This window comes from Rhinichthys klamathensis, unplaced genomic scaffold, assembly GCF_029890125.1.
Source record: "Rhinichthys klamathensis goyatoka isolate OS25496 unplaced genomic scaffold, OSU_Roscu_1.1 h1tg000178l_1, whole genome shotgun sequence".
Taxonomy (NCBI): domain Eukaryota; kingdom Metazoa; phylum Chordata; class Actinopteri; order Cypriniformes; family Leuciscidae; genus Rhinichthys; species Rhinichthys klamathensis.
This window is the reverse complement of record NW_026606707.1, coordinates 973,538-1,000,985: the sequence shown is the minus strand read 5'-3', so window position 1 is coordinate 1,000,985 and position 27,448 is coordinate 973,538. Positions and strand designations below refer to the sequence as shown.

Below are 27,448 nucleotides of genomic sequence, written 5' to 3'. Positions count from 1 at the left end.
CCATTTCCCCCCTACAAGCTGCTTGGTCCAAATTCATATCAAGCACACAGAAAGAGTTCAATCAAACTGTTAGTTTTAAATGAAGAAAAGCCAAGCGATAGAGGAAAAAGCGAAAGATGAACACACAAACGCAGAACATCCCCGCAGGCCCAATGCCACAAACCACCCGCTCACACTTGAGTTACTCACATATTCCGTGGACTCTTCAATTTTCCACTGATGGAAAACACAGGACAGATGAGAGGGGAAAAATGAATCAGAGATGGCACTACTGGGGAGAAAAAAAAGCATCGCTACCTTTTTTTTCTCTCATCTACAGATGAACACATAGCGTTAACAGTGACATGCTACAGAGACAGAGGAGAAGGGTGGAGGAGGAGAGATGACAATATTTCACATTCGACACAGTGCTGCATAATGTCAGGTAAAAGGAGCAGTGGTATACTGCTAACAAAGGCAAGGTGCTTCATTTCCGTCGCTCTGTGGGAGAAAGAAATGACAACTATTGCACCACTTACACCTGGTGCAAGAACGTTTTAGTCTCAGCATGGTTGCAAATATTGCAATTCAGAGACACTTACCTGTGCTGCATTCATTATAAACCTGAAAACTGACCTCCAAATGACATACAGAAATATTGTACAATCCAAAACATTTATCACAGATACACTGCCTTGTTACATATAATTTAAGCAATTGTGTTAATTGTATCTAAGGATGCACAAAATATTGGTGATGACTTCATTTATCAGTATCAGTTCATATTATATATTTAATTGTGCAGCTGAAATCCTCTATTTTTACTTAAAGCATTTAAAATGAATGATTTAAATGTTTTATGTTTTATTTGGAAAAAAGAATACAATTTTAAAGTCTGCCAGTTATCGGTCATAACATGGAAGTAATCTTCATCTTATCGGTTCCTGCCAAAATGTAAATGTTGTATCACTAATTTTATCTCACCGACACATTTGTGTTGCACAAAAAAGCCACATTTTACATTTACACACGTTTTGGACCTGCTGGCAGATACCGATACCAGAGCATTGATGTATTCGGATGAATATTGATTAGAGTAAATTCCTCACATTTTCCTCAAGAGAGACAAGAAAATTAACATTTGTAAAAAGTTTTTAATTTAAAGAACTTTTTTCCTTCGACTGTAAGCGAATCCCATACAGATTAAAAGCCTATTTCTTGGTGCGAGTCTCCTGGTGGGGTGTTCAGCATGAAATCCCATTGCCTCCATCACACTGCCAGCTGAACTAGGTGACATCAAACTTTACTGACAGTGAGCACCCACAACCGTTGCTTTCTCTTACTGAATCCTCAACAAAAGGCGCACACACATGCATCAAATCTTCCCTGGACCGAGAAGCCAGCATGGAGCAGCCAACTCAACCGGAGTTGATATTCCTCTTCGGGAAGAAAAAAGAAATTGCTCCTTTCTAGCCGAGAATCTGCAAAGCGCAGTGAAGCACGTCACAGTATCAGTGTGCAGTACCCCACACTGTAATTTTCTACATTAGATCAGTCTGCAAACATTCATCCATATCGTACAATTGCTTCTCATGATGGAGCTGATCTAGATCTGTGTATATATTGCATAACAGTACCATTAGCAGACTAGATGGAGGCCAATATTTCAGTCTGTTTCCCTAACACACCGCTTCCCACACACAGACCTCACACAGACGATCCTATAGGATAGCGTCTGGCATATGTGGCGTCTTGTTAGCCCGCCGGCTGCTCAGAGGTGGGAGTCTCATGGACGATTTTAAAAGCACCTGACAGCACACGAGAATCCACCGGCTTTGCCCAGGGCATGCCTTCCTAAAAGTCCAATAACAATGACTTTACCCAGGGCACGACTGCCTGGAGGCCTGACCGCCCGTCATTAGCTTTCTCGGCGAGGAGCTGAAGTCATGCTGATAAGTTGAGTAGAAAGTGTGGAGGCTGAAACATTTATCAGATATAATGGGCCGGAGAGCGCTTCTAACCCTTCAGGTCTGCACTTAAGAGTTGTACTTCAATCATTTAGTCATCGACGTTTCACTGCATTCACTTCCGCCTCAATGGACTCCTTCAAAACCGCTGATTTAAACTGTCCTATTAATCGTGCACAGTGCTGCAGCGTAGATACAGTACCAACGTGCACTTACTGTAGCAGTTAGCACATACACAAAGGCATCTAAAGGGGACAGAAAAGCCACCACAGTTCCTTCGGTCTGCTCTACATTTAAACAACAACATCCCACCTCAGCACGACGCAAGAAACGTACGCTTAAATAAACACAAACAACCTCTTTAAGATCAAGTTAATGAGACATTTTTTCCGCTTATCTACTTTCTTAATGGGTTGTTGTTTTCCATGTGGCACTTTAGCCTCTGTTTAGCGTACAGGCCTTTGCTTTCCCAAAATTATCTCCTCTGAATTATTCTCTTTGAATGCTAGATGAATAAATTAGCCTAGTTTATTAAAATGCCAGGTCAGAACTGATAGGAATCTTCAGCTGGAGCCAAATAAGGCAATTTTCAGACGGGATATTAAAATAGTAATGGAAGTCTGCGTTTGTCAGATAAAGCCTGTTGGAGAACAAGAGATGAAAGGCGAAGATGGTGCTGATATTAATCATGGGAAATAAAGGGCTCTCCTCTCTCTCCTTCATCGGGCCACTGAGGCCAGAGTGATTTTTTTTTTTCAGAATTGCTGTATGAATCTAACAGTCACTTTACTCATAAAGCAGATGCTCGCAGAGTCTTATAGAGTCTTTCATGTGACAGCAATTTGCAGCGACAAAGTGATCGGAAGTCATTTACTTTCAAAGCGAGTTGACTTGAGATGATATAAGCGACAACCATTGCCAACACAGAGGTTTATGCAAATTTACAGTGATGGGATGTGGCAACTACCAATGGGTACGTAGACAGTGAAACTCACATGACAATTGGAACACCTAATACCATAGACAGTATAAGAAGTGGACGGAGCCATCTCATTGGAACTCAGTTGAGACAGTTGAAGCCCATTTTTAGCGTTTTTTGAGCACTTCCAAACTAAGCTTGATGACGTGAGCAACCTGTCTGACAGACGTTAATTTACTAGTAGCTGTGCGTGGAAATTGCCAACGTTAATCTTGCAGAGACGAGGAACTTGAGCAAAGAGTTCTTTGGCGTGAGTGAGCAGGAGTAAGTATTCCGTTGCTTTTATGGACTCATTATCTATGGGCTTCTCCCTTGACGGGACGTCCCCCCGATTGCCTGCGAGCTTCTCCTCCTGTCTGTACGGTAATTTCTGTACAGCGCGACAGAGAGTCGAGTGGTTATGACGCAATCGTTAGCCTATTTTTACAATATCTGTTTCTACGGGGCCATAATGTAACATAGAAGGTAATGGAGCTCTGTATACATTGTCGTGTTTCTTTAGAAATAAATAATGGACAAATGGAGTCTTTAAACTCCTCAGATGTAAAGTTATTCGCTGTCAAAGTGACGCCAAAATGAATGGGAGTCAATGGAAAAGCTAACGCAAGTGAAGTTCTGCTACAACATGGCGGCACCCGGCCGGCTTCAACTTCCGGTCGATGGATTACCCCCTTGCCTAATACCAACCCACAACCCCAAATAAAAACACCTGAACCAACTATTCAAGGTCTTCAAGCATACTAGAAACTTCCGGGCAAGTTTGTTGGGGCAAGTTGGAACTAAACTCTGCAAGACGTTGGCCCCCCAGGAGCAGGTTTAGACACTCAGGACTCAATGACAAGATGGTGGTAGTTTATAAATCCCACTTTATTGGGCTACTTTATTGGGCTCAAACCCTCTATGTTTTGGCTACTAGGTCAGGTCCTTGTTCTCTAAAAGCTGCACCACCCACAGCTCCGATCTCTCGCTACATCTGTCATTTCCTAATTTCCTCTTCTATCTAACATCCACAACTGATGCAACAGGATCCTAACCATACAGCGCAGAAGAGTGACAGCTGTAATTTTAGGGGACTCTCGTGCAGATTTGTTGGAGATTCTTCATGGAAAGGTTGACAGGCCTCTCTAACGGCCACTTGCTCGGCTCTCGTGGCAGTGGTGGCACACTGGAATGGATCAATTAACTCAATCTCTCAGTTAAATTTAGACTGAGGGTAGTGTGTGGGTTCCTAGTCTGGCCTTCTTTGAAAAGAAAATACATTTAACCCACCCACGGACAAACAAGTGCTCGCTGGTTTTTCCCGGCTTTTCAGCTGAGGCCGGGGAGACAGATGAGAGAGAGGCTTCTCAAGTTGCTCTGAGTGAGACAAATATTGGGATCAGATTGTGACAGTGTCTTGATATGAACTTGAAGTCAATGTTAAATCAAAAATTGCAATTACTTACTTTCAAGTTTCCAATTTACGTTCCACATCTAATTGTGCATAGTACATCAGAGCATAACCTTTTATCAAAAAGTAATAACTTAGGTGGGGTATTAGTAAATGCTAACCAACAGCCAAAAAGCTACTAAACCATTTTTAGCTACTTTTGTAGGTAATACAGCCTTTATAAGACCTTACTAATAGTAAAAGTCAGTATGAAATGGAAATGTACTATGTGTTTTCTAAATGCATCTTACTGTGAACATTTCATCCAAGTATACATTTCTTTTTTCGAAATTGTAACTTTTCATAAAAAAATGTCACAACTTGATCTTTATGAAACGAGACTCTCTGGTGACGTATGGCAGACTTCTCCAATCATTTAGTCGGCTTAAACCCTGCCCGTTTCTTGACTGGAAGCTCGCATTCAGATCCTTTTTCTTTTCGATAAACCTTTTTACTCGGCTATAATATTGAAATTATTTAATATAATATTGTTTCATTATGACTTTATAAGTTATAGTTAATTGCTATAATTTATGCATTATAAATAATGGCAACAATTACAAATAAGGATAATTAAAAAAAAGGAAAAATGCAACTTGGGATACTGGAAATGCTTAAGCATGAACTTGACTATCAAAAAGTCTCCTCAAAAATTGCAGTAATGCTTCAGTCCAGTTTCATGAATATATCACATTATAAAGTAAAATACGTATATTTCGTTTCATATTGATGTGTTAGATAAAATCATTCAATAAAAAAAATCTCCAACTACAATGTTATGACATACCAAATGAGAGTGGGTGTTGTGTAGGTAGCTAGTCATTTTGTAACTCACAAGTGTTATTGTTAATTGGTGGCTTGGCCATTATGGTTTGGATTGGTTCAGTAATGCACACTAAGAGCAAATGAAAAACATTACGCATGCTCTTGCTCTCCTCTGAGATGTTTTAGGAGCCCATCCATGCAGAAGCCCATGCTCTTAGAGTCAGAGAGTCTCTGAAGGTGGTAGAGAAACAGCACATATTAAAAATTGGCAACCCCCAGAAGAACAAAAATGGATGTCTTGAGAAATCCGGGTCTTTTTGTCAAGACAAAAACGCACTACAAGCCATTTGTCAAAGCAACTCGGCAACCACCCTGCCACACCATTAGTGTTACACAATACACAATGGATTTTCATCACTTCTCCGACATGTTTTCTCCCTTCTTCACTCGCTCTCCTTGGCCAGTTACATCCCAGAGAGCAAAGCAACAATACATTCTATTTTTTGCTGAGTAAGAGTCAAAGAATGAAAAAAGATGTAGACATAAACGTAACCGGAGTCTTATGATACATCTTCAATGTCTGAGAGAAAAAAGAGACACAAGGTGAAAGTAAACAGGCTTGTATGGATCTTTGTGTCTGAGAAATCTGATATTTACAAATGCGTCTCAGCAAGTCTTGCAAATGTTTTAATGTTTTTTTTTCTTTCTATAAAAATGAAGGCGAATGAGTCACGTCCTGGGACAAACCATCACAGTTCGCAGTAAATGACTCAATGCTTCAGATGTTATGGTGGATTGTTTGCCAAAGAGGGAGAGACAAGCGCAGGTGTCCTTGTGTTGTGAGAGCAAAGAGGTCAACAGCAGTTCATCTGTCAGATACTGTAAACAAAACCTGTCTGTTGTTTTTCGTCACTGATAGAAACTAGATTTTACAAAAGCAGAGAAAAAAAATCACAAGAAATGTGTCTTGTAAGCTGTCAAAAATATTTAGAACAGCTGACCTTGTGACATTAAACAAAGTTTACAAGTTATGACTTGTTGAGGTGTTATGGACTAGAGACTCCGAGCAGACGAAACAACAAACCAGAGAGGCGAAGGTCACAAAGACAACTACAAGCTCTGAGCGAGGGCTTTTATAGATATATCAATTAAAAATGCACTAATATTACGATTCTGGGATATTAGGATATTATGGTCTATAACTGAAAAATTAGATTAAAATTTGCTGAAGTGTTATTCAATTTTATTGATTATTTTCCCCCCCCCCAATCAAATGAGTGTAAAATATAAAATGCATGTAACATTTCTCAATTAAATTAGTCTTTTTAAAGATTTCCAAGTGTTAGATGACAACAAAGATAATTCTAAATAAAAAATAAAAAATGAAATGATACATATTTTAAATAAAAAATATAGCAGAAATTAGCATGCACAATTAATAATATAAATAACATAAAATAATATAACAATATTAGGCAATAACCAATATAGTAACAATATATTGTGCATCACTAATAATATATGTTGGATTAAATAAAGGCAGCACAGAAAACTTGCCAGTTCTAGGAGGTGGATTGAGCGCTAATGTGCGAGGTGATACATTGGCATTTCTCATGCACTTCTTCACTTGGGTATGTGCTTATGCAAATGAGAAATAATCTTCTCAATGCACCAGAAAACCCCTGTCACCTGCCCATTTACTAAAATCCATTAAAGCCCACAGTGGTCCATAGACGTCTTTTGTTACAGTCTTTATCCCACTAGCTCGGTAAGGGGGGAATGCTTACACAGGTAAATGAGAATCTCTTGTTTGGGGGCAGGGAAAGTGCAGAAAAACACACGACTACGCAAGTTAATTCTCAGCTAACAATTCGAGAGCAGAAGCATTTAAATGCCCCCAGTCTGAATCTCTATATCCTCGAAAAAGTGTCTACTTAAAGATATTCATGGATATCTAAATCCCTCCTAAGGATTACTATCTTTCTTCCATCTCCTCAGCACACCCACGTTTCTTCAGGCAGTTTTTAAATCTCCTTATATTAATGCACCATGAGTGAAACCAAAAAATAAATACAGAGTAACAAGGCAGTGCATATGTATTAATGTTAGGATTTACAAAGAACTGAATTCTTGAAAGGCCACCAACAGTGTGCATTTGTGAAATATTAATAAATTATTCATATATAAACAACAATTTACATAACACTCAAGGCTCAAAAAAGTTTTCATGTGGAATTAGATGTGTAGAAAACATTGAAGACAAAGATTCTGTTCCAAACCTTATTGAGTTGCCTACCTAGACAGCATTTTTAAGGCACACTAACCAACTAAACTAACCACTAAAGTACTAAAAGTACTAAAAACTAATATTTTATTTTTAGGTTCTTATATATATATTTTATCTAAGGTTTTATTTTATTTTTTAATAAATCATTTCATATATGTATATATCCTTTTCAAATGATAGACATTAACTGAAAGAAAGGTCATAATAAACAATATTTTTTTTTTTTAATTTTTTTTTTTTTTTTTTTTACAATTGATGTGTCCAATCAATAGCTTAGCAGCACGCTAACACCAAACTCAATTCTAATCAATTGTGAGGTTTAGTTGAGTCTCCAAGTAAAGCTTTTCAAATAAGTCACTTAAGTTAAGAGTTCCGATTTCAGTTAGGATCACTAAGGTTTGGAGCAGAGCCCAACTGAGCCCTAACAATGGCATCCAGCTCACAGTACAAACAGTGAAGTCGGCAATAAGGAATTAGCAGCTAGTACCTGTGCTTCTGGCAGAGCGACATCCATTATAATAGGCTGTCCGCGTGGCTCCCCGTTCTCCAGGCGGGAGTGTATGACCTGGTATCCCCGGATCTGGCCGTGCTGCTTCCCAGAGAGTGGTGGCTTCCATGTCACACGAATAGCTGTGGAGTTCACAGCCTCCACTTCCACTTTCCGAGGTGGGGCTCCTGGCACTAAAGGGGGACAGTTACATTTAAACTTTTTAGGATTGTGTTTGAGCTGAAACACTCTAATAACTGCTAATGAGTTGTGGTTTGGGTAAGGAGAGGTATTAAAATATTTTTCAGTCAAGGAACATTTATCATATCGGTAGAAAAGCTAATGTGGCTTCAGTGAGAAGATTATTCTCAACTATTCACGGATCCAGAAGAAAGTGTAAAATAATCTGATAAAAATAAGAAGTGCTAAAAGATTAGCAGGAGGTGATGAAGAACAATTAATTATCTGATGAGGATGTGCTGAAATGCTGCTCAGCTGATATGCTTGGCATGAATTATTATAGGGAAAAGCATGACATAATTTCTAAAGGTGATCCCAGGACCAATATATAAGGATGTGACTATATGGCAGAAGGTGGTCTAAGACAGGAGGGGAGGAGAATGAGAGGAATGAAGAATGAGAAATGAGAAAGAGGAAAAGGGGAATAAGATAACTAGAGATATTGATGAAAAAGCTAGTGGACAAAGACAAACTGTTGGTCAAGTTTGGAATAATTAAGATTTTACATTTTAAATCCTGTTATTTAGGCTGCGTTTACAACTGCAAGTCTTAATGCACAGATCAGGGGTCTCATTTATAAAACTGTGCGTAGAATCCTTACTAAAAGTGTACGTGCATCCAAAAGCCAAAAATGGCGTACGCAAACAAATATTCTGACTTATAAAACCGTGCGCACGCCAGAACCTGCGCAGAATTCACTTTATAAATCCCAGTCAGCGGAAGAATGTGCGCACACGCGTCTCCTCCCCGAAATAACCATATATGGAGCTTATAACACCTAGTTTTACTATGCATATCCTCATCTGCATATCATTTGCATATGATTATTCCATATTCCACGGGATAACATGTTTAACGGTACAAGACATTTGGAAAATATGAAATACGGATGTGCCGTCACATTAGTTACATTAATAAAAAATAATTTAGTAGCCTATATCCTTGCCTTGTTTTTGAATAAATAAATAAAATAGTGTAAAATACATTTCAGAGAAAGTTTTTCTCAATCTTTTCCACTGGCCAAAGAGTATTTTTAATTGATTTATATTTTTAATGGAAACAGATAGACCTTGTAGTGCATTATTTGCACGAAACTATTTTCTCAGAGAATCTGCTATTATCATGATAAGCAATTATCTCTGTAGTTAAAACATTAAAACACAGCATGCCAGAGGAAAAGTGTTTGAAAGCATTGCATCCACAACAAATATTTCTATTTATTGAATATAAAAAAATGTTGTAACTTCACAGTAATGATTTCATGTAAATTAAGTGTCTAACTCCATTAATCAGAATGGCATATTTCATCTATATGTTTATATCAGAAGTAAAACATAGTTTTATTTATTTAAACTGTTATTGTGAACATATTTCACAGAACACTGTATTTATGATTATAATGAAGATTTACGGTTTTAGATAGGCTGCGTCAGTTTCACTAAAGAACAAAGGGGTGGATATTTAAGTCAAGTCAAGTCAAGTCACATTTATTTATATAGCGCTTTTCACAATACAGATTGCATCAAAGCAGCTTCACAGTGATAACATGAAAGTAGTACAACACAGTTCAATAATATTGTTGAATATTAAATATCCCCAACTAAGCAAGCCAAAAGCAAGGCGACAGTCAAGTTAAATAAACTTGACTCCCGTCAAGTTTATTTAACAAAGGGATGGACATTTAAAAAGGGATGGATGTTTGCTTCATGTGATAGGCTTGGTGAGTGGAATTATATTTGTATTATCTTTCTGTATACTGTATGTATAATTTTCTTTAGATTTCGGTCTAAAAGTGACCAAAAAGACATTTAGCTCCAGCTCACCATCGGTGTCGCCAAACTGCTCCGTCTCCAAAACGTGCGTACGCACGGCTCAAAGTTTGCTTAAAGGTGCGCACATTCTCCCGTCAAGTTTGTTTTTTATAGATCACAACCTTTGCGTGGAAACTGGCGTACGTACGTTTCAGGCCCCGTTTTGTGCGTACGCACGCTTTATAAATGAGACCCCTGATCTTTTGACCATATCCGATTTTTTGTCCCGCTTGTTTACATTCAACTTTAGACACGACTGGTATCCGATTTCTGTTCACATTAATGAATCTGACCCAAATGACCCAAAATGATTCTGTTGGTGATCGCTTTACTACGCAACATGGTCGACCCTCGGGTTTTGAATGGCTGTACTAAATTTATTTATATAATTCCCGTTGTGTGGCCATGATTATTTGCCAGCATGGATAAGTTAAAAGCTGTCATGAATGTTTGCAGTGCAAAATCTGACTGAACGGACATAGACCGGAAACGTTTTAGTAGCGCGGTAATATTTCATTTATTTAAATGGAATGATTAAGTGAGTTTTAGTGCTTCATGAAATGACATTAAAAAGCTATCTTTGTGGGCAAACGCATCACCCTTGCCTGGAATTCCAAGGGGAATTGGATATAAGCGTTTAGACGTAGGTCAGATGTCCAGATATACATCTGATTTAAAACCACATTTAGAAGTGGCTCAGAACGGATATGAAAAAATGTGTATCTTGTGTTTACACATGTGCAACATGTCAGATGTGAGTAAAAAATCGGACTTTTTTGTGCCAGTGTAAACGACTTTGGAGACAAAGTGCATGTTGTCTTGTAAAGGACCATGCAGTGAGCGCAAATACTGCTCTCCTACGTTTAATAAGCTTTTCTCTTTAGCCTACACTTCTAAAAAAGCACTCAGGGATTGCCTGAAGTCACACGTGTTATAGCCTGTAACTTGTGCAATCATAAAGGACATGTAAAACGTTCTGTAGCACAACAGAGGAAGGACAGACAGTGAGTAAGAGTGAGTAACTGCTTTGAGGGCTGATGTCTGTGACTGTATGCCATGTCTAGGACAGGGTTTTTAAACTTTTTGAGGCCAAGGACCCCAAAATACCATGATTCCCTTGCAAAGGAGCCCTTTCTAAAACATCTTCATGCAGAACCATGGAGATCTTTATACTTAGTGATATTAATAATAAGCACGATATGATAGCATATACAGTAAAACATGTTTAAATTACTGCCTTTTATTTTATAATTGCCAATAAAGACGAAACAAATTATTCAAATAATATTTTTATGTTAAAATATATAAAAAATATACACTACCGTTCAACAGTTTGTGGTCGGTAAGATTAAAAAAAGTCTCTTATGCTCAACAAAGCTGCATTTATTTGATCAGAAACCGTACAAACAATTACATCGTTTTGAATATTTTTTTTACTTTAATACTTTTTAAAATGTCATTTACTGCTGTGATGGCAAAGCTGAATTTTCAGCATCATTACTCCAGTCTTCAGTGTCACGTGATCATTCAAAAATCATTCTAATGTGCTGATTTGCTGCTCAAGAAACATTTATTATTATCATTATCAAAGTTGAAAACAGTTGTGCTGCCTAATATTTTTGTGAAAACCGTGACCGCGATTTTTTTCAGGATTCTTTGATGAACAAAGTTCAAAAGAACAGCATTTATTTAGAACAGAAATCCTTTGTGAAATTATAAATGTCTTTACGGTCACTTTACGGTCACAAATTATAAATGTCTTTACGGTTCAATTATCAATTGAATGCTTCCTTGCTGAATAAAAGTATCAAATAAAATATTACTGGCCAAACTGTTGTACGGTATTTATAGTTGTTTTTTATTCATTATTATAAATATTTTTTAACAAAACTATATGCACTTTTAGCTTGTAATTCCGATGGCTAAAAATACATTTTGTAATAATTTTTCCTCAGACTCCCTTGCAGTGGCTCTGGGGTCCCCGAAACCCAGTTTGAAAACCCCTGGTCTAGGCAACCTGGTTAGCGAACAACTGGACTTCCTGGAAAGCTGTGTCTGTTGTTTGATTAAAGTGTAGGACAATAAGACCATCCTTCAATGATAAGATGACTCTGAGCTATGAACCATGAGTAGTGGTCCACTGATGTTATGGTGCTTTAAGAGGATGTATCAGTGATATTGCTCCCTCCTCACTTATTAAGTTGTTCCACTTATTATTAAAACGAAATGCTCCAGTCACTACTTTTAGGCAGAAAACCCAGCTTTCAGGTCCAGGTTTGTTCAAGGTTAGGCATTATTTAGAGATTCTGACTTTGTCCATACCCCAACATTTAATTAGAAAAGTTTGACAAACAAGAAAGTCACAAGCATACTGTGGAATCTAAAACAAATGTCACAGATGATATTGTTCATAACCCTGAATAGGAATAATTGGTCGTCAGACAAAAAGACAAAAAGAAAACAGAAAGATAGCAGCCAGCAGTAGCCCAGCATTAGTAGTTGTCCACATAGGAGACTTCAGACCTACCGTCCTCATTGGTACGTTTACGCACAGCTGTGCTCTCTGGGCCGGGGCCCACATCGGTGTGCGCTCTCACCCACACCTGATACTCCGTCCACTTCTCCAGCCCATCCAGCACATAGCTGGAAGCATCCGCTCCGATGTCCTTCACCTCGTGGCGCTCCGAGTCTTCATTGTTCACCGCCTGGTAGCTGACTGTGTAGCGCACGATAGCGCCGTGGCGACTAGCGGCCGGCGGCGCCACCCAACTCACCTTGATGCTGGTGGAGCTCAGGCTGAGCAGGTGCACGTCTTGAGGGGGGGCAGAGGGGGCTGCGGGAGGGGGCAAGGCAACGGGGAGGGCATCAAGCAAAAATTAAACAACTCAAAACAAGCTCGCTTCTGGACTGAGAGGTTGGGACAAGAATTGAGAACGTCTGTTATATATATATATATATATATATATATATATATATATAAAAAACAAAAAAACATAGTATGGAAACCTTATATCCTGATAACCTTTATTATTATTATTATTTTTACCTTTTGTGGTTTGTGAATGGTCTAAGGTTGATTACTAGGTTTTCTGTCCTATGTCTTTTTGAAAATACCAAAAAGAAACAAACAATTAAAACAAAATAAATAGGAGAATGTGAACATAATATGAAATGTCATTTTAACAACATGTACAGTATATACACGCATACCATTTAAAAGTTTGGGGTCACTACGATTTTTTTTTAAAGAAATTAATGCTTTTATTCAGCAAGGATGCATATTCATATAAGGATTCATATTCATTAAAGAATTCTAAAATTTAATTCAATGAATCACAGTTTAATAACAACCAAATCATCATATTAAAATTATTTCCGATGGATCATGTGACACTGAAGACTGGAGTAATGATGCTGAAAATTCAGCTTTGCATCACAAGAATAATTTACTATTTAAAATATATTCAAATAGAAAACATTAATTAAAAATTGTAATAATATTTCTCAATATTACTCTTTTTTTATTGTATTATTGATCGAATAAATGCAGCATTTGTGAACATAAGAGACTTTTTATAAAAATGTAACATTTAAAATAATCTTACAGACCACAAACTTTTTAAATAGTAGTGTGTATAACAGGCAATCAAATGCGCCTCACCAGCAAGAGTGTGCTGGTGTTAGAATACAATCCAAAACTGACCTGCAATTGCGAAAAATATTACTAATTTGGCTGGTGGCTGGCGATTTCTCACTCTGGTCTAAGTGATCAGTAAGTCGCAGCCGTTTACAACTTCTCTGTTTGGGTGTTGACAGGCAGGGGAAAAGCCATCGGTTTGTGTTTTAACAGGCATTCACACATTCTCATTCAGCCTATTGGCTGGGAGACAACAGCCCCCTGTTTGTCAGAGATCCAAGTGTCAGTGAATGTGGCAGCTGACGCGTCCGAGAGCGTACTCGACCATCCTGCTTTCGCTAAAGCATGCTGGTAGCATCTTTTGGCAGGCTCTATGCCACTTCTGAGTGTCTGAGATAAGCGCAGCACCAGCACAGCATATTTAATTAAGCCTGTGACGAACAGAGATCAGGTGAGCTACCAAATTAAATATTCTTGTTCAACACAACACAGTCCAGAGGCATAAAAAAAATCACTACAACAGCACAACAACAATGTACAATGATCAAAAAAAGCCAAAGGGCATCCGTTCATGCATCTCTACAGCATATGATAAACATAACTACATGATAAAAAACAAAACAAAACAATAAGTAACTAAGGAAGAAAGGAGAGATAGGAAAGGAGCGGAAGAACGCTGGGATATTTTAACATGCTTGCATTCCTTTGTTAACAACCAGAGCAGAGAACAGGAGAGGAAGTTTGGTGATGTCACACCGTTCTTGGCGCCCACGGTGGGATTGAGCGTGAGGCGTCTCGCATCAGGCGGTCCTTAATCTGACAACAGTGGGAGAGCCACTACAAACGCCTGATGCTGCAGAAGGTGACAAAAATACTGCAGCCGTAGCTGAACACGTTGACAGATTGTTCGTTTTTTTATCTATTTTTTCTGGGGTCCTGACAAAAAAAAAAACTCAAGAGATCAAATGGTCTTTTGAGTCCTGGAGGAGGTGATAGACAGGTCCCGAGAAGAACACGAGGCTGTGAGGGACTCAAGGGGAAAGGGAGTATTCTGATATGACTGTAAATCTTGTAGTATATACTCTCTGAACATTGTCTTTTGATATGTGGGTGCAAGTGAGAAAGGTTGGGTTATACACGAGTAGAGGTGAGAGTCAGCGTTAAATTTAGCACAAATGCAGTGTTTCATCTCCTTCTCAAGCAGGCTTCACTGCTCTGGCTTTTAACATTGCAGCAATAACAAATCACATTAAAAGCCTATAAGCCAAAAAAATGATGACAAAGGCACAAGCAGACACCAAACGTACCTTTCGCCCTTGTCAATGAATAAAGGTATTCCCTGGCTTACAGGTGTAAGATAATTAATTGAGGAGACTGTAGACAAAGGCTTGAGAAAGGAGGGGAAAAGAGGACCTCTGGATTGCCCATAGGGACAAGTTTAGGTTAGTTGATGTGATAAAGACAATAAAATAGGGTACTCACTGGACTGGGCGGTCTTGGCTTCGATGGGCTGAGTGAAGACCCCAAGTCCCATTTCAGAGCGGGCCGCCAGGGAGAATTTATACACAGTGTCCGGCTTCAGACCTTCAACAGCGTATGAGCCAGCAGGGTCGAAGGTGACATGGATCTGAAGAGGAAACATCAAAAACACTTTCAATCTATGTGTCCTATCCACACTCCACAGGTTTATTTTAAAGTTGGAATAAAATTTCTGTTTTCTAAATGCACGTTATTGCGAACAATGCATCCATGCATGTTATTATAATAATTTTTTTATTATAACTCTAAAATGTTCCAATCTTCTCCAATCTTTTAGTCCTCTTAAAGGGATAGTTCACCAAAAAAAGATCGGTCTGTGCAAGAAACTGAACATTATTTACAACGTTATGCGCATTATGCGTCTGAAGTGCGAGCTTCCTGTCGCATAATGACGTATGCGTGGGAGCTCAAGCATTGAGAATCTGTGAAATGTCAATCTTTCCGATTGAGATCCTGCAAGTGAATGTAATCTTAGTTTTTTTACATAGGTTGCAGCATCTAGGATAAGCACAAGTAAGTTTGCCGAGGCTGTGGATTACAGGTAATAATGTTGTAAAAATATCGTTCAGTTTCTTGCACAGATCGATTGTTTCGCTTCATAAGACCTCAAAGTATCACCAGGAGCTACTGATGTTTATTTTGTTTTGTCTGTATATGTCTTTTTTCGACTCTTAAAGTGACGGTAGCAATTGACTTGCATTATATAAATCACCAAGGACTACGGTTTCAGCTAAAAACTTCTTTACTGTTCAAATGAAGAAAAAAAGTAACCTACAGCTTTTCCAATCAACAAACGATGACCAGAAGGAACACGTTTTTTTTTCCTTTTCAATAATCTGTTTTACTAACATGTACGTCATAATATGAAAGATCTTTGCTCCTTCTGCTTCATTGTGACACATTAGTTCTGGGGATGTGGGATGTATTGTGAGGTGGGTGTGGAAGACTTAGTCATCATATCCAATTCACTTTCAAACATTTAATCTACCGCACTAATGATAAGAACTCCGTCCTCTTCTCCTTGTATGGTGATAAGCACGCCCACTTAAGTCCACTTATGCGTGTTGTGTGTTGTGTGTGTGTGTATCAGATTCAAATCACAGGAAGAGAGAAATTTTGAGTGAATAAAGGTTTTCATTTTGGTCTGTTTTCATAAAGTGTGAATTTACATTGTTCAACAAAAAAATGGAAACTGACAGAGTACATGCAGTTGTCAATGTTTTTTGTGTTTTTAGCATAACAGCTAATATTGTAGGCACATATTTTATCCTCATTTGTAAGTATCAGCTAACTTAATAAATCTACATATAGTGTATATATTTTTCTCATTGTTTATTCAACATTTTAAGATTTAAGAACACATGATGGCTATCATGATGAGAGTGTGCATAAGACATCTGATCTCAATGTTGATGAACCGACATCAAGAAAACAGATCCAAACGGCCCATTCTGGCATCAGTTAGAAACACTGTCAAGCGCTGAGCATTGAAAAGTACATTCTGTTTTTGAAGCCAAAAGCACAATCTAATTCTATCAACTGACTGCAGACTTTTTCCTGCAGTCATTTTGTGAAATGTCAATTTTGGCTATCTTTCATTTGTATCCTTGGCCCACAGCAACAGCTGTAGACTACCAATATCAGGTCTGCTTGTAATTCTGAATGAATCGGGAAGGAACAAGCACCGACATGATACCTTGTTATCCGAGTCATCCTCCCAATATAGCAGTTCATATTTAATAATGGGGTCCTGGACCGGCCACAGCCAAGTTAGCTGGATCCGCGTATCCAGCTCCGCCTCCGCCTCAAAGCTGGATGGCTGAGCAGGAACTTGAAATCAAACAGACACAGACATGTTAGCGACAACAGATGCACAAGTATTTTTAAGGTACTGACATGAAATAAAACATGCAAAGTAGGGCTGGGTATTGATACACATTTCCTGATTCAATTAGACTCCAATTTAATTCAATTATGATTTTGTTTTGATTCTGATTCATTTGGGTGCATTCAAGTAACAATGACAATTTTGCTTGTAAAAGAAAAGCTTAGCTATTTTTGTAAATTAAACAATGAACCTTCAAGTTCGATATATTCTGAAAATATTAACAACAGGGCCCAATCCATTCATTATGTAATATATCAACATATTCCATAATCAGAAGTAATGATAACTTGATGCTGATTCAGCAACCACTCTGAAGGATTCAGTGAGTTTATTCAGAGAAGAATTCCTCAGACAGATTAAAATGGTAACATAGTCTTTTTGAATTATCCATTAAAAGCACATGGTTCAAATGAGTAATTTGTTCATGAATCAGACTACACTGGTTCTGTATGGTTGGATTCATTAAAAAGAACCAGTTCGTGAAAATCATTTGTTTGTGAATCGGCCTATACCTGTCATACTGTATGTTTTTATTAACTAAAAATAACTGGTTCATGAGAGTCATTTCATGGAGTTCCGGGACTACACTGTTCATACAATATGTTACTGCGTGTGACATCATGATTGATTTTTACCCAGTCCTATGTAAAAATACTGATGTATTATTCACTATTCCCAAAAATTCACCTCCTTGCTGTGTCTTGACCTGCAACACATCAGATGGAGGCCCGTCCCCTACAGATGTGAAGCCCAGGACACGTAGGCTATAGGTAATGTCGGTGGTCATGCTCGAGATTGTGGTGAGACGGCTGTCGTCCGTGTTGTGTTTCTGCCAGGCACTGAGAGGAGCGTCCAGGTCAGATGTGTAGTAGATTCGATAGCCTCTAATCTGACCATTAGGTTCCTCTGGCGGTTCCCACTGCACCAACATGGTGCTGGCACTCAGCATACGTGCCTGGACGTGCAGAGGTGGGGAGGAAGGCGCCTGCTCACCCGTTCGTGTCTCAACCGGGTCACTGGGTGGCCCACGGCCGATGTTGTTGACCGCCATCACGCGGAACTCATACTCGGAATAAGGGCTGAGACCACCAATGCTGTAACGCGTGGTGGCAACACCGTCCACTTCTTGGAAGTTGGTGTCCGAGGTCTTGGCCCGGTACTGAATAATGTAGTAAGACACAGGTTCAGGGTTTCCAGAGTCCCATATCAGGGTAACGCTCGTAGCTGTGGTTTCCGTCACAATGAAAGATGTAGGAGGCTTTGGGAGAGCTGAGGAGTAGACAATAAGAAAGGAAATTAAATTAATGACAGTTTATGTAGGCTAAGCTGCCTACATGGTACACTCCTAAAATAGAGAAAGACGTGCAATGTAAGACAGCGAGAGAAAGAAGAAAGGCCTGCATTCTGGTGATTCACAGAAAGGCAGACCGTGCCGCCTCATCATTGTGTCTTTAAGATTTGTGGCTGGACTCCAGATAAATGTCGGTGACATTCTCCAAGTCCATATTGATTGGTGAAGTGCAAAGTGCAATCAATAGAGGCAGCCACGATGACGAGGAACGAAGTCTGGCAGGGCTCGGCGTTGTCTGGTGGGACCAGCCACACTGATACAGCTCCAGACATCTGGTCTGGGTAAACACATGCTCAGAATAATCTAAAGCCTTTCATTTTCTCAGAGCCCACAGTAAAAACGCGGGAAGTCCCTAAAGCTCAGTCAACAGAGAGCAAGTGTCCATGTTTTTTCTTTCCATGCATTTGCCAGGCGTACCAAACAGCTGGTCAGAACCTTGGGGTTGCGGATAGAAAATAACTTTTTCTGTCCTCTGACAACCTATTAAGGGTCTTGGGTAAAATAACAGTGTCTATAGAATCTTTAAACCTAAGAAAATCTACAAAATGGACCTTATTTATGTAATTAATACACGTTCTTGGACTAAAGCCGAAAGTACACTTCCCTTGTCTTGCAAACAGTCCAATTGACGTAATTTTCAACATCAGCACAGTCCGCTGATGTACTGGCTCACATCAATGAAGTGTACTTTTAATGGCTTGCACACTCAAGATGCAAGAAGGAGCAGAACGTGGAAAATTAAGCATACCTAGGCTATTCCTGCAAAAGATTCTTTCAAAAGAATTACTATTTTTGTGTAGCTCACAAGTGGAGAGAGCAGTCATTCGAGGATCTTACCTTTGACAGAAACTTGTGCGGTTGCCTCAATCATACCCAGGGATGAGATAGCTACGCATGTGTAGTTGGTCGACTGACGGATGTTGTTGAGCTCCAGGACATTGCGCCCCACGGGCATCTCCTCATCCTTGGTGAGCTCCACATCACCAGCCATCCATTTGACGTAGGGCATGGGGGCACCTACTGCCACACAGGTAAGGTTGACACTACCCCCTGGCATAACCTCGTGATTGGTGGGTGGGATGGAGAAACGGGGCGGCACTCGTCGTACTACCGTAACGAAGAAGGAAAATGTGGTGTGAGATTTAGCATGTGCGATATTGTAGTACTTTTATGTCAACTTTTAAAACAAAAACCATACACGGGGAAATCTATTGTGATTACTACATCTCTAGTGTATTTACTAGGACTACATCACTAACATGAACAAACTAACATGAAGTCGAGCTGACAGGTCAAACAAATTCCCTTCAAAGGCCGAGCTGCCACTTTTTCCATTTGTTAAAGCCTGAAGCTTAACAACTGGAGGCAGGAAGTCAATACTATGGCTCACACATATGTGCAGAAAGGGGCGATAAACCAATACGTGCCAGAGGAAAGGTGAAGAAGGCGTCGTAATGGTATTTCTTATAGAGTGAGACATTAAAATTCATGCCAAAGGGGAGCTTTATTGAATTGTGGATTTGAAGCGAAAAAATCATCCTCGCTGAGGCATTGCAGGATGTAGAGTTTTCTCTGTCAGTTTATCGCCTGGTGGCACTGAGATCCTGGTCTGTTGTTGCTAGGTCCTGCCTGGATTCGGGAACCTGTCTGAGACCTTGTGGGAGATGTATTGTTCGCAGGGCCCTCTCTTTGTGAGCCTCTGATATGCAGATAAACCTGACATTAAAAGAGGTTCCCATGGAGACGAAAAGGAGCCTGCTGACACTGTGCAGAGATGGGGAGGAGAGAAGTGAACTATCAATGTGGGGGCTGAACGGAATTCAAACCAGTCTTGATCCAAACGGACTCGAATGCATGAGGCTCTTGGTGTACGAGGAACTAATCCACAAGGATCAGCGTGAGAAAAACATCAACATTTTTAAAGGATATTCTTTTATCAATGCAAATACTAGAAATGCATTTCACTCTCTATAATGTAGTGCTCCGAATCAAAGATGGTGGAAGATACTAACCCTGAACTATTTACAAGCAGCACAAACTGGAGAGACTTTTCTCTCCTATTCTCTCAAAATAGGAGAATAAAACCACAGCACATTAAACAGACTCTTCCAATTTGTGTTAATGACCCGGTGCCTCATGTCTGTCTATGGAGAAATGGCATAGGCAATAATTGGTTTTTCCACAGGTCTTCCTGAAATTGGATTCTCGACTACGTTCTCTCATTTTATTTTCAGATAGACACTGCGACCAAGCTTGTTATTCTCCTCATTATGTTTGCATTGTAAAGGAAAAACGATAGACTCTTGAGCATTTTTTTCTTTGAATTAGGCTATGTAAAATTCAAAGTACTTCAAGTCCGCTGTTGCAAAGAAATTACAGTAGCAGTAGCATGTCTAAGAAATACAAATATTCACTTTATTGATTTCCCTGGAAGTCTGACACTAACTGTGAAAATGGACATATGGTCGGTGACGATGATTTGTAGGATAGGAATGGAAATTCGGTGTGGGTAATACAACAGAAGTGTATTACTATCAAAATAAACACTGATGATATTTCTATTATAATGTTTCGGGTAACAGGGAGCAGGTTGGTTACAGGAGCCTTTATCAGGAGTCAAACCATACATGCATTGTGGGATAAAATGGACACTCAAACCTGACCAAAAAAAAAGAAATTAAATTAAATTATTAAAAATATAATTACAGGTGTTTGTTTGTCAAATTTAACAGTGATGTTTTAACATAGATTAAAACTAGTTTGGACTAATTAACAATGAATTGCTATCCCTTTTATTCCAGGCCCATGCAAGTCATCCGACAACACATTCAGCCTGATAACACAGGTTTTATAGCAGGGCAGCATAGCAGAGAGAGTGGGATTGATAACAAGGGTCTCTGATTAAAGAGGGATCCAGATTGAGGTCTGCAAGAAGTGGTTAAGAGTGAAAAGAACAAACCTCCTCGAGGGTCTAAGTGATGAGGTGAGAGTTTGACCAGGTGATATGAAGGAGATGAAATTGAAAGACAGAGACAAATGTGAGACAAGAGAACAGGGAAAAAAAAACATTTGTATAATTTCATGGTGGTTAGAAAATGCAATGGAAAACTGAATAAAGACAAAGACACACACTTGAGTTAGATTTGTAATATACTCCACCGTATCTCATACTGTAGGTTGTTAAATGTTAAAGGTAAATATAAACCTGTTTAAGCAATAAATTAGCTTAAACATAAATGTAAGCAATTTATCACTGCATGTATGATGTCTATAGGGAACACAATCACATTGATAAAGGTTAATGGTAGACATTAATTTAAGGGACTAAGTTTGGTTATAGAAAGCGGTTGTCCATCAAGTTAATAACTTTGCGTGTATATATTTAACTATATTTAACACTAAAACAAAACTGACAACCATATTTTGCTGCTGTGAGAACATGGCATAATTACTTAACATTACTCAATTTTAATACACTACCATTTAAAAGTTGGTAGTGTTTTTTTTATTACTAAAATTAAAAGTATTTATTAAATTGACCAAAAGTAACAGCTAAGACATTGTTAAAGTAAAAAAAAAAAAAAAAAAAAAAAAAAAAAAAAAAATATATATATATATATATATATATATATATATTTTTTTTTAAATAAGCCGAGAAATGTTTCTTGGAGCACCAAATCAAATTAGAATGATTTCTCAAAGATCATGTGACAAAAGATTGGCTGCTTAAAATTAAATAATAATAAGAATATCAAGAATAAATTACATTTAAATATATATATATAAATTACATTTAAATGTATATTAAAATAGAAAACAGATTGGAATCATATTTCTCAATATTACTGTTTTTACTGTATAAAATAAATGTAGCCATGGTGAGCATGACTCTTCTTTAAAAATTAAGTCACATTATGATATAATGTCACTGTGACATATAAAGCCGTTTTTGTAAGATATAGTCAACATTTACAAGAAATTCAACATTCACGTGCAATAGTGAGATTTGAGATATTAAGTAATAGTCAACTTAGAAGTTTTTTAGCTTGTTTATAACAGACTTCCAAAAGAACAGCACAGGATGACTGACATATTATTAACATTTTCCTAACATATGTTGGATGAGTAAGTTTACTGCTTTACTATACAGACAATTCAGAATGATTGAACATTTTCTGACAGCTGTCTCTGTATGCATATGAGCATACATAACCATCTCTCCAGTGAGGCAGACAAGGCCACTGAGATCATCTAAAAGAGCCTTAGGTCATAATCTGCCACAAACTGCCACATGAAAGATGATGATGTCAGTTAAAGGCTTGTTGAGAATGCCAAGGTAACACTACAATACAATGACGTGCATTAGCGATATTAAAATATACCTTCCTTAAATATTGAACAAAGGTAAGTGGACCCATTCACACAAGATATAATAAACAGACAGGCGGTTATGAAGTGTGCGCCCACTCTATTTGATTTGTTGTCAGTTTCAGGAGCAGAGGAAAGAGAGCAGACAGTGGTTGACAACTTTTCACTATGGAATAAGTGGCTGATAAATGAGCATTCACATATACAGCCAGTATACATGACTGTGATTCTCCCAGGTTATATAGTCTTCTGTCAGACAGATGGACGGAGCGAGAGAATGAGAGAGAGAGAGAGAGAGACAGTCATGGAGCATTCAGACAGCTCCCAGAAAAGTGCTGAGGACCAGGAAAAGGGAAGCAGCTATTGAATACATAGATCCACTGACAGGCTGGCAGTCTTAGACACCCAACTCATCTAGCGTGAGCAGATAAACGAGCGAGGACGGGCGGCTGAGGAATGGGAGCAGGATACTGTGCTGAACGTCCTTGAAGAGAAAAGCATGATTAGCCGTTTTACAGAGACGCTTTGAAAAACAAGCACCCACACCCAGTCTGTGATGGACAGATGGATAAAGGCGACCCATTATGCACCTGTCAACTCTGAGGAAGTTCGTTTTTGGTATAGCTACAGAAGTTCCTGTTTTTGTTATTATTATTTTGGCTGTGCACGTTATGTTGCTTTGTAGTGAAATGTGAGGTCATGCAGACTGATTAACAAATTATAAATATTCATTTAACTCCATGGGGGATTTTTCAAAAAACTGTCAAGAACAAGTGTGGCTCTTTTTTCTCCCCAAAATCAAAAGAAAATAGCAAGAAAATTACATTTTGTATAAAGAAAATGAAGCTTATTAGGAATAGTAATAGCAATATACAATAAATGATGGCGGTATTTATTTAAATTACATTTAAATTAGTATTTATATTCATTTAAATTAGCATTTATAAGCAGTAGGCTATTTCATCAATAAAAAGACAATCTATAATTTAAATTCAATGTATTTATACATAAAAGAGTATTTAATAAATAAAAAAGACAATATATAATTTTAACAAAAATTTTTTTAAGTAAATATTTAATAAATAATTTAAAATATCACAAAGGACCATATATTGCTGTTAAAATTGATAATTCCCATAATATTTTCAGTACTGCATTAAATTTAGGCTGATTATAAATAAAATAAAAATGACCGCATTATTCTCAGTGATTCGATTCTTATTTAATGAAAAAAAATAAAATAAACGTGTTTAATTATCATAAAAATAATCTCAAAATGCAAAACATCTTTTACATGACACCGTTTTCAACAAAAAAAGGAAAACTTTTTACACGTTTTGGCCATTTATTTACACGACAGTGGCGTTTTGGGGGCCTGAAAACGTAAACTTTTGAAAATGGGTTTCAAAGTGCACATTTTTTAAAATGATACAGTCTCTGTGTAAACTACAAAAGCATGAATTTGTGAAAATGGTGATGTCATGCGCATGCGTATCACGTGTCTATAGGCACGTAGTGTTTCTTTACAAAATGACATCGCAACTACAGCCCTGACAAACATAAATACAGCGCTTTTAATAGTTTCCGTGGATCCGTGTGAACAGGGATCTTTTTGACCACGTTGTCATCTTTATGCGGGAAATGGGAAGGGAAAACTTTTCCGTGTTTAGTACATCGATGTCATGTAAACATACCCTTAATGTTCCTACAAACAGGCTTCCTTTTTAATGCAAAATACAATCTAACCCCTTTATATTCAATGTGTTTAGATGCCACTCATAGCAACCTCGTGTGATTGAGTCGTACGATGACGTCTGCAGTTTAATCCCATTGTATATAACATTTTTGGCCGTTTGTTTGACAGGAAGCATGAGAAGGCTTAGTCTTCACTTATTGCGTGACAATTACTGGGTGGCACCGTAACGTCACTAGCTGGAAGCCATACTGGCAGCCAGCCATAAGCTCCCTGTTATTACCTGCATGGAAAGAGCTGAAGGGGTTGACACTCATAACAACAGCACTCCCAGAGTTATGTTTCACAGACAATGCCTCCACACCATTATACCTTTAAATCCACATATTAATACTGCAGGTGTCTTCCGTGGCACTAACCTTCGGTTAACCCTTTATGTCTGTTCGCTCTCATAACAAATACTTTAAGAAATATGCATGTTTACCTGTGCTTCAGTTGCTATGAAATCAAAACAGAGTAGGGACTGTTTTTTTGTTTAAAACTAAACAAACTTTAGTTTATCTTGGCTCCGAAATGCCAGGCAAAGTTCAACACATGTGGAAGTCAAAACAAAATTGCAACATGGCCAAAACAAAGGTGTGAAGCATTGTTGAGGAAGTTGTTTTGATAGGGGCGGCACCTGGAGCACGTCTCTTACCTCGCACGTAGAGATTGGCGGGGGCAGAGTAGCGCGTCCCGGCGCTGTTCATAGCTACACATTCGTACTTGCCCTGGTCTGATTCCTCGCTGTTTTCAATCTGCAGAGCTCCTGAAGAAAAGAAAAAAAGAGAGAGAGAAAAAAAAACAAGGGTAAAAGTCACCTCTTTGATTTACGAACACGATTATGAATCCCCTGACGCAACTTTTCTCCAACAAACCACAAACTTTCACTGCAAACAATCAGTAAACACTCCGTGTTTAAATGTCAGACCTGTTCCACTGTGTATATAGTTTATTGGCCGAGAATGCTGCCTAAGACATGCATAAAGCTGATTTTGCAGGTTGAGGGAGTCTACAGCTTAACATATTTGCCTTTCACTGTCATTAGAAAAAGCTTTCGGGATATTAATGTCATTGACTCGGAGCCAATTACGCTACAGCACATGACTTTATTACTGCTGTGGCATATTTATACCAGAATAAAACATCAATAGCACACAAAACTGCGCAGCCTGTCTGGTCACTATAGATAAAAACTGTGCTTCATAAGGTTACATGAGGACAATATTTAATTAGTCTTCTTAACACATACACTGCTGGTCAAAACATTGGAATCATTCAGATTTATTTAAATGTTTTTGAAAGAAACCAAGGCTTATGCTCACCAAGGCTGTATTTATTTGATCAAAAATACAGTAAAAACAGTAATATTGTGAAATATTACTATCATTTTATTTGTGACGCAAAGCTGAATTTTCAGCATCATTACGCCAGTCTTCAGTGTCACGTGATCCTTCAGAAATCATACTGACTGATTTACTGCTCAATAAACATTTCTTATTATTATCCATGTAGAACACAGTTCAGCCGGTAATATTTTTGTGGAAACTGTGATATACTATCATTAAAAAAAGAAAACACTACTTTTATTCAGCAAGGATGCATTAAATTGATCAAAAGTGTCAGTAAAGACATTTATAATGTTACATTATAATGCAAACATTTCTATTTCAAATCAATGCTGTTCTTATGGACTTTATAATCAAAGAATCCTGAAAAAAATATATTAAAATATTAAGCAGAAAAATATTTTCAACATTGATAACCTTTAATAAAAATCCTATAAAAATGCAATACAATTTATAACAATTTAGCCATGACAGACAAAAGTTACATTTGAAAATATACTAAAATAGAAAACAGTTATTTTATATTGTAAAAAATATATTCAAACTATTACTGTTTTTACTTTATTTATAATGAAATAATGCAGCTTTGGTAAACAAAAGAGACTCAACAAAAACATTTCAATTCCATTACAAACTTTTGACCAGCAGTGCATTTATTAATTTATTGAAGATATAACTTCAGTACACAAAAGGAGGCAAATCTCTCAATAATGTGAAACAACATTTAGTGCCGCAAGATACTTTATATCTACCCATTTTACATGGGCAGGAACATCAAACGAAAAATCAATCCAGGTGTCCTAACCACAGATAAGGTGTTTGCTTCGACAAGACTCTGCCAGGCTCTTAATCTAGCAAAAGCACACATATTTACCTCTGGCAGTGCTGTACCACCATAGCATAGGTTATCACCTGCTGTTTACCCCGGACTACTTCCCAGCATCCCAGTGCTGCAGGAAAGAAATAACATGCACCACTAACCTTGCCCAATCTCCAAGTTCAAGGAAAACTGATTGGTGGTGTTTCCTACACTGACAAGCAGCAAATTACTAATCAATTCGGAGATTGCTCAGCGCTGATTGCCATCACCCCTCAGTCCTGACAGCACATCTGATTGATGGTGCCATATTGTAAAGTAAAGGGACCACAATAAAGACAAATAATACAAAATCCCATCTAAATCAAAGGAGGAATGTGAAAATCACACTTTCATTCACAATTATGTGAATTTAATACATTTTTTTATTTTAAAGCATGCCTTTAACATCTTTGACAGTTACAGACACAAAACAATTATAATATTTTTTTAAACCATCAATGCATTCAAAGTGTTCAGTATGACATGATACAGTATGTTAAACGGATAGTTCACCACGAAATAAAAACTCTTAACCTAAATGATGACAGTTTTTTAAATTTCTGCATGGGAGAACTATCCCTTTATTTCAAACGGAGTATGCCACACGGAGACATGCATTTTTGAAACAAATGAATACACTGCGGGACAAACTGTGTGTCTTGATGAGGACATGGAATTGTAATGAAGACGATACATGTCCCTTATTGATAAGGGAGATACAAAACAATATGAGCTGCTGAGTGAGATGAATTGAACACAAAGACCTGTTGTTGCGAGCGAG

At 38.0% G+C, this 27,448-nt stretch overlaps 1 protein-coding gene across 5 annotated transcripts in view; it reads right to left on the bottom strand.

Moving 5' to 3' along the window:
• The window catches only part of ptprfb (protein tyrosine phosphatase receptor type Fb), a 218,470-nt gene that overhangs the window by 55,033 nt on the left and 135,989 nt on the right, over window positions 1-27,448 (bottom strand). For 2 of the 5 annotated variants that reach the window (XM_056260780.1, XM_056260781.1), the window contains exons 6-13: window positions 25,118-25,228; window positions 19,197-19,466; window positions 17,696-18,277; window positions 16,817-16,950; window positions 15,064-15,208; window positions 12,472-12,777; window positions 7,894-8,087; window positions 190-216 (exon numbers count right to left, since the gene is read on the bottom strand). In XM_056260780.1, coding sequence (XP_056116755.1) covers window positions 190-216; window positions 7,894-8,087; window positions 12,472-12,777; window positions 15,064-15,208; window positions 16,817-16,950; window positions 17,696-18,277; window positions 19,197-19,466; window positions 25,118-25,228 — 1,769 coding nt within the window. The remainder of the gene's footprint in view (window positions 1-189; window positions 217-7,893; window positions 8,088-12,471; window positions 12,778-15,063; window positions 15,209-16,816; window positions 16,951-17,695; window positions 18,278-19,196; window positions 19,467-25,117; window positions 25,229-27,448) is intronic. The other 3 variants (XM_056260782.1, XM_056260783.1, XM_056260784.1) reach the window with 3 other exon arrangements.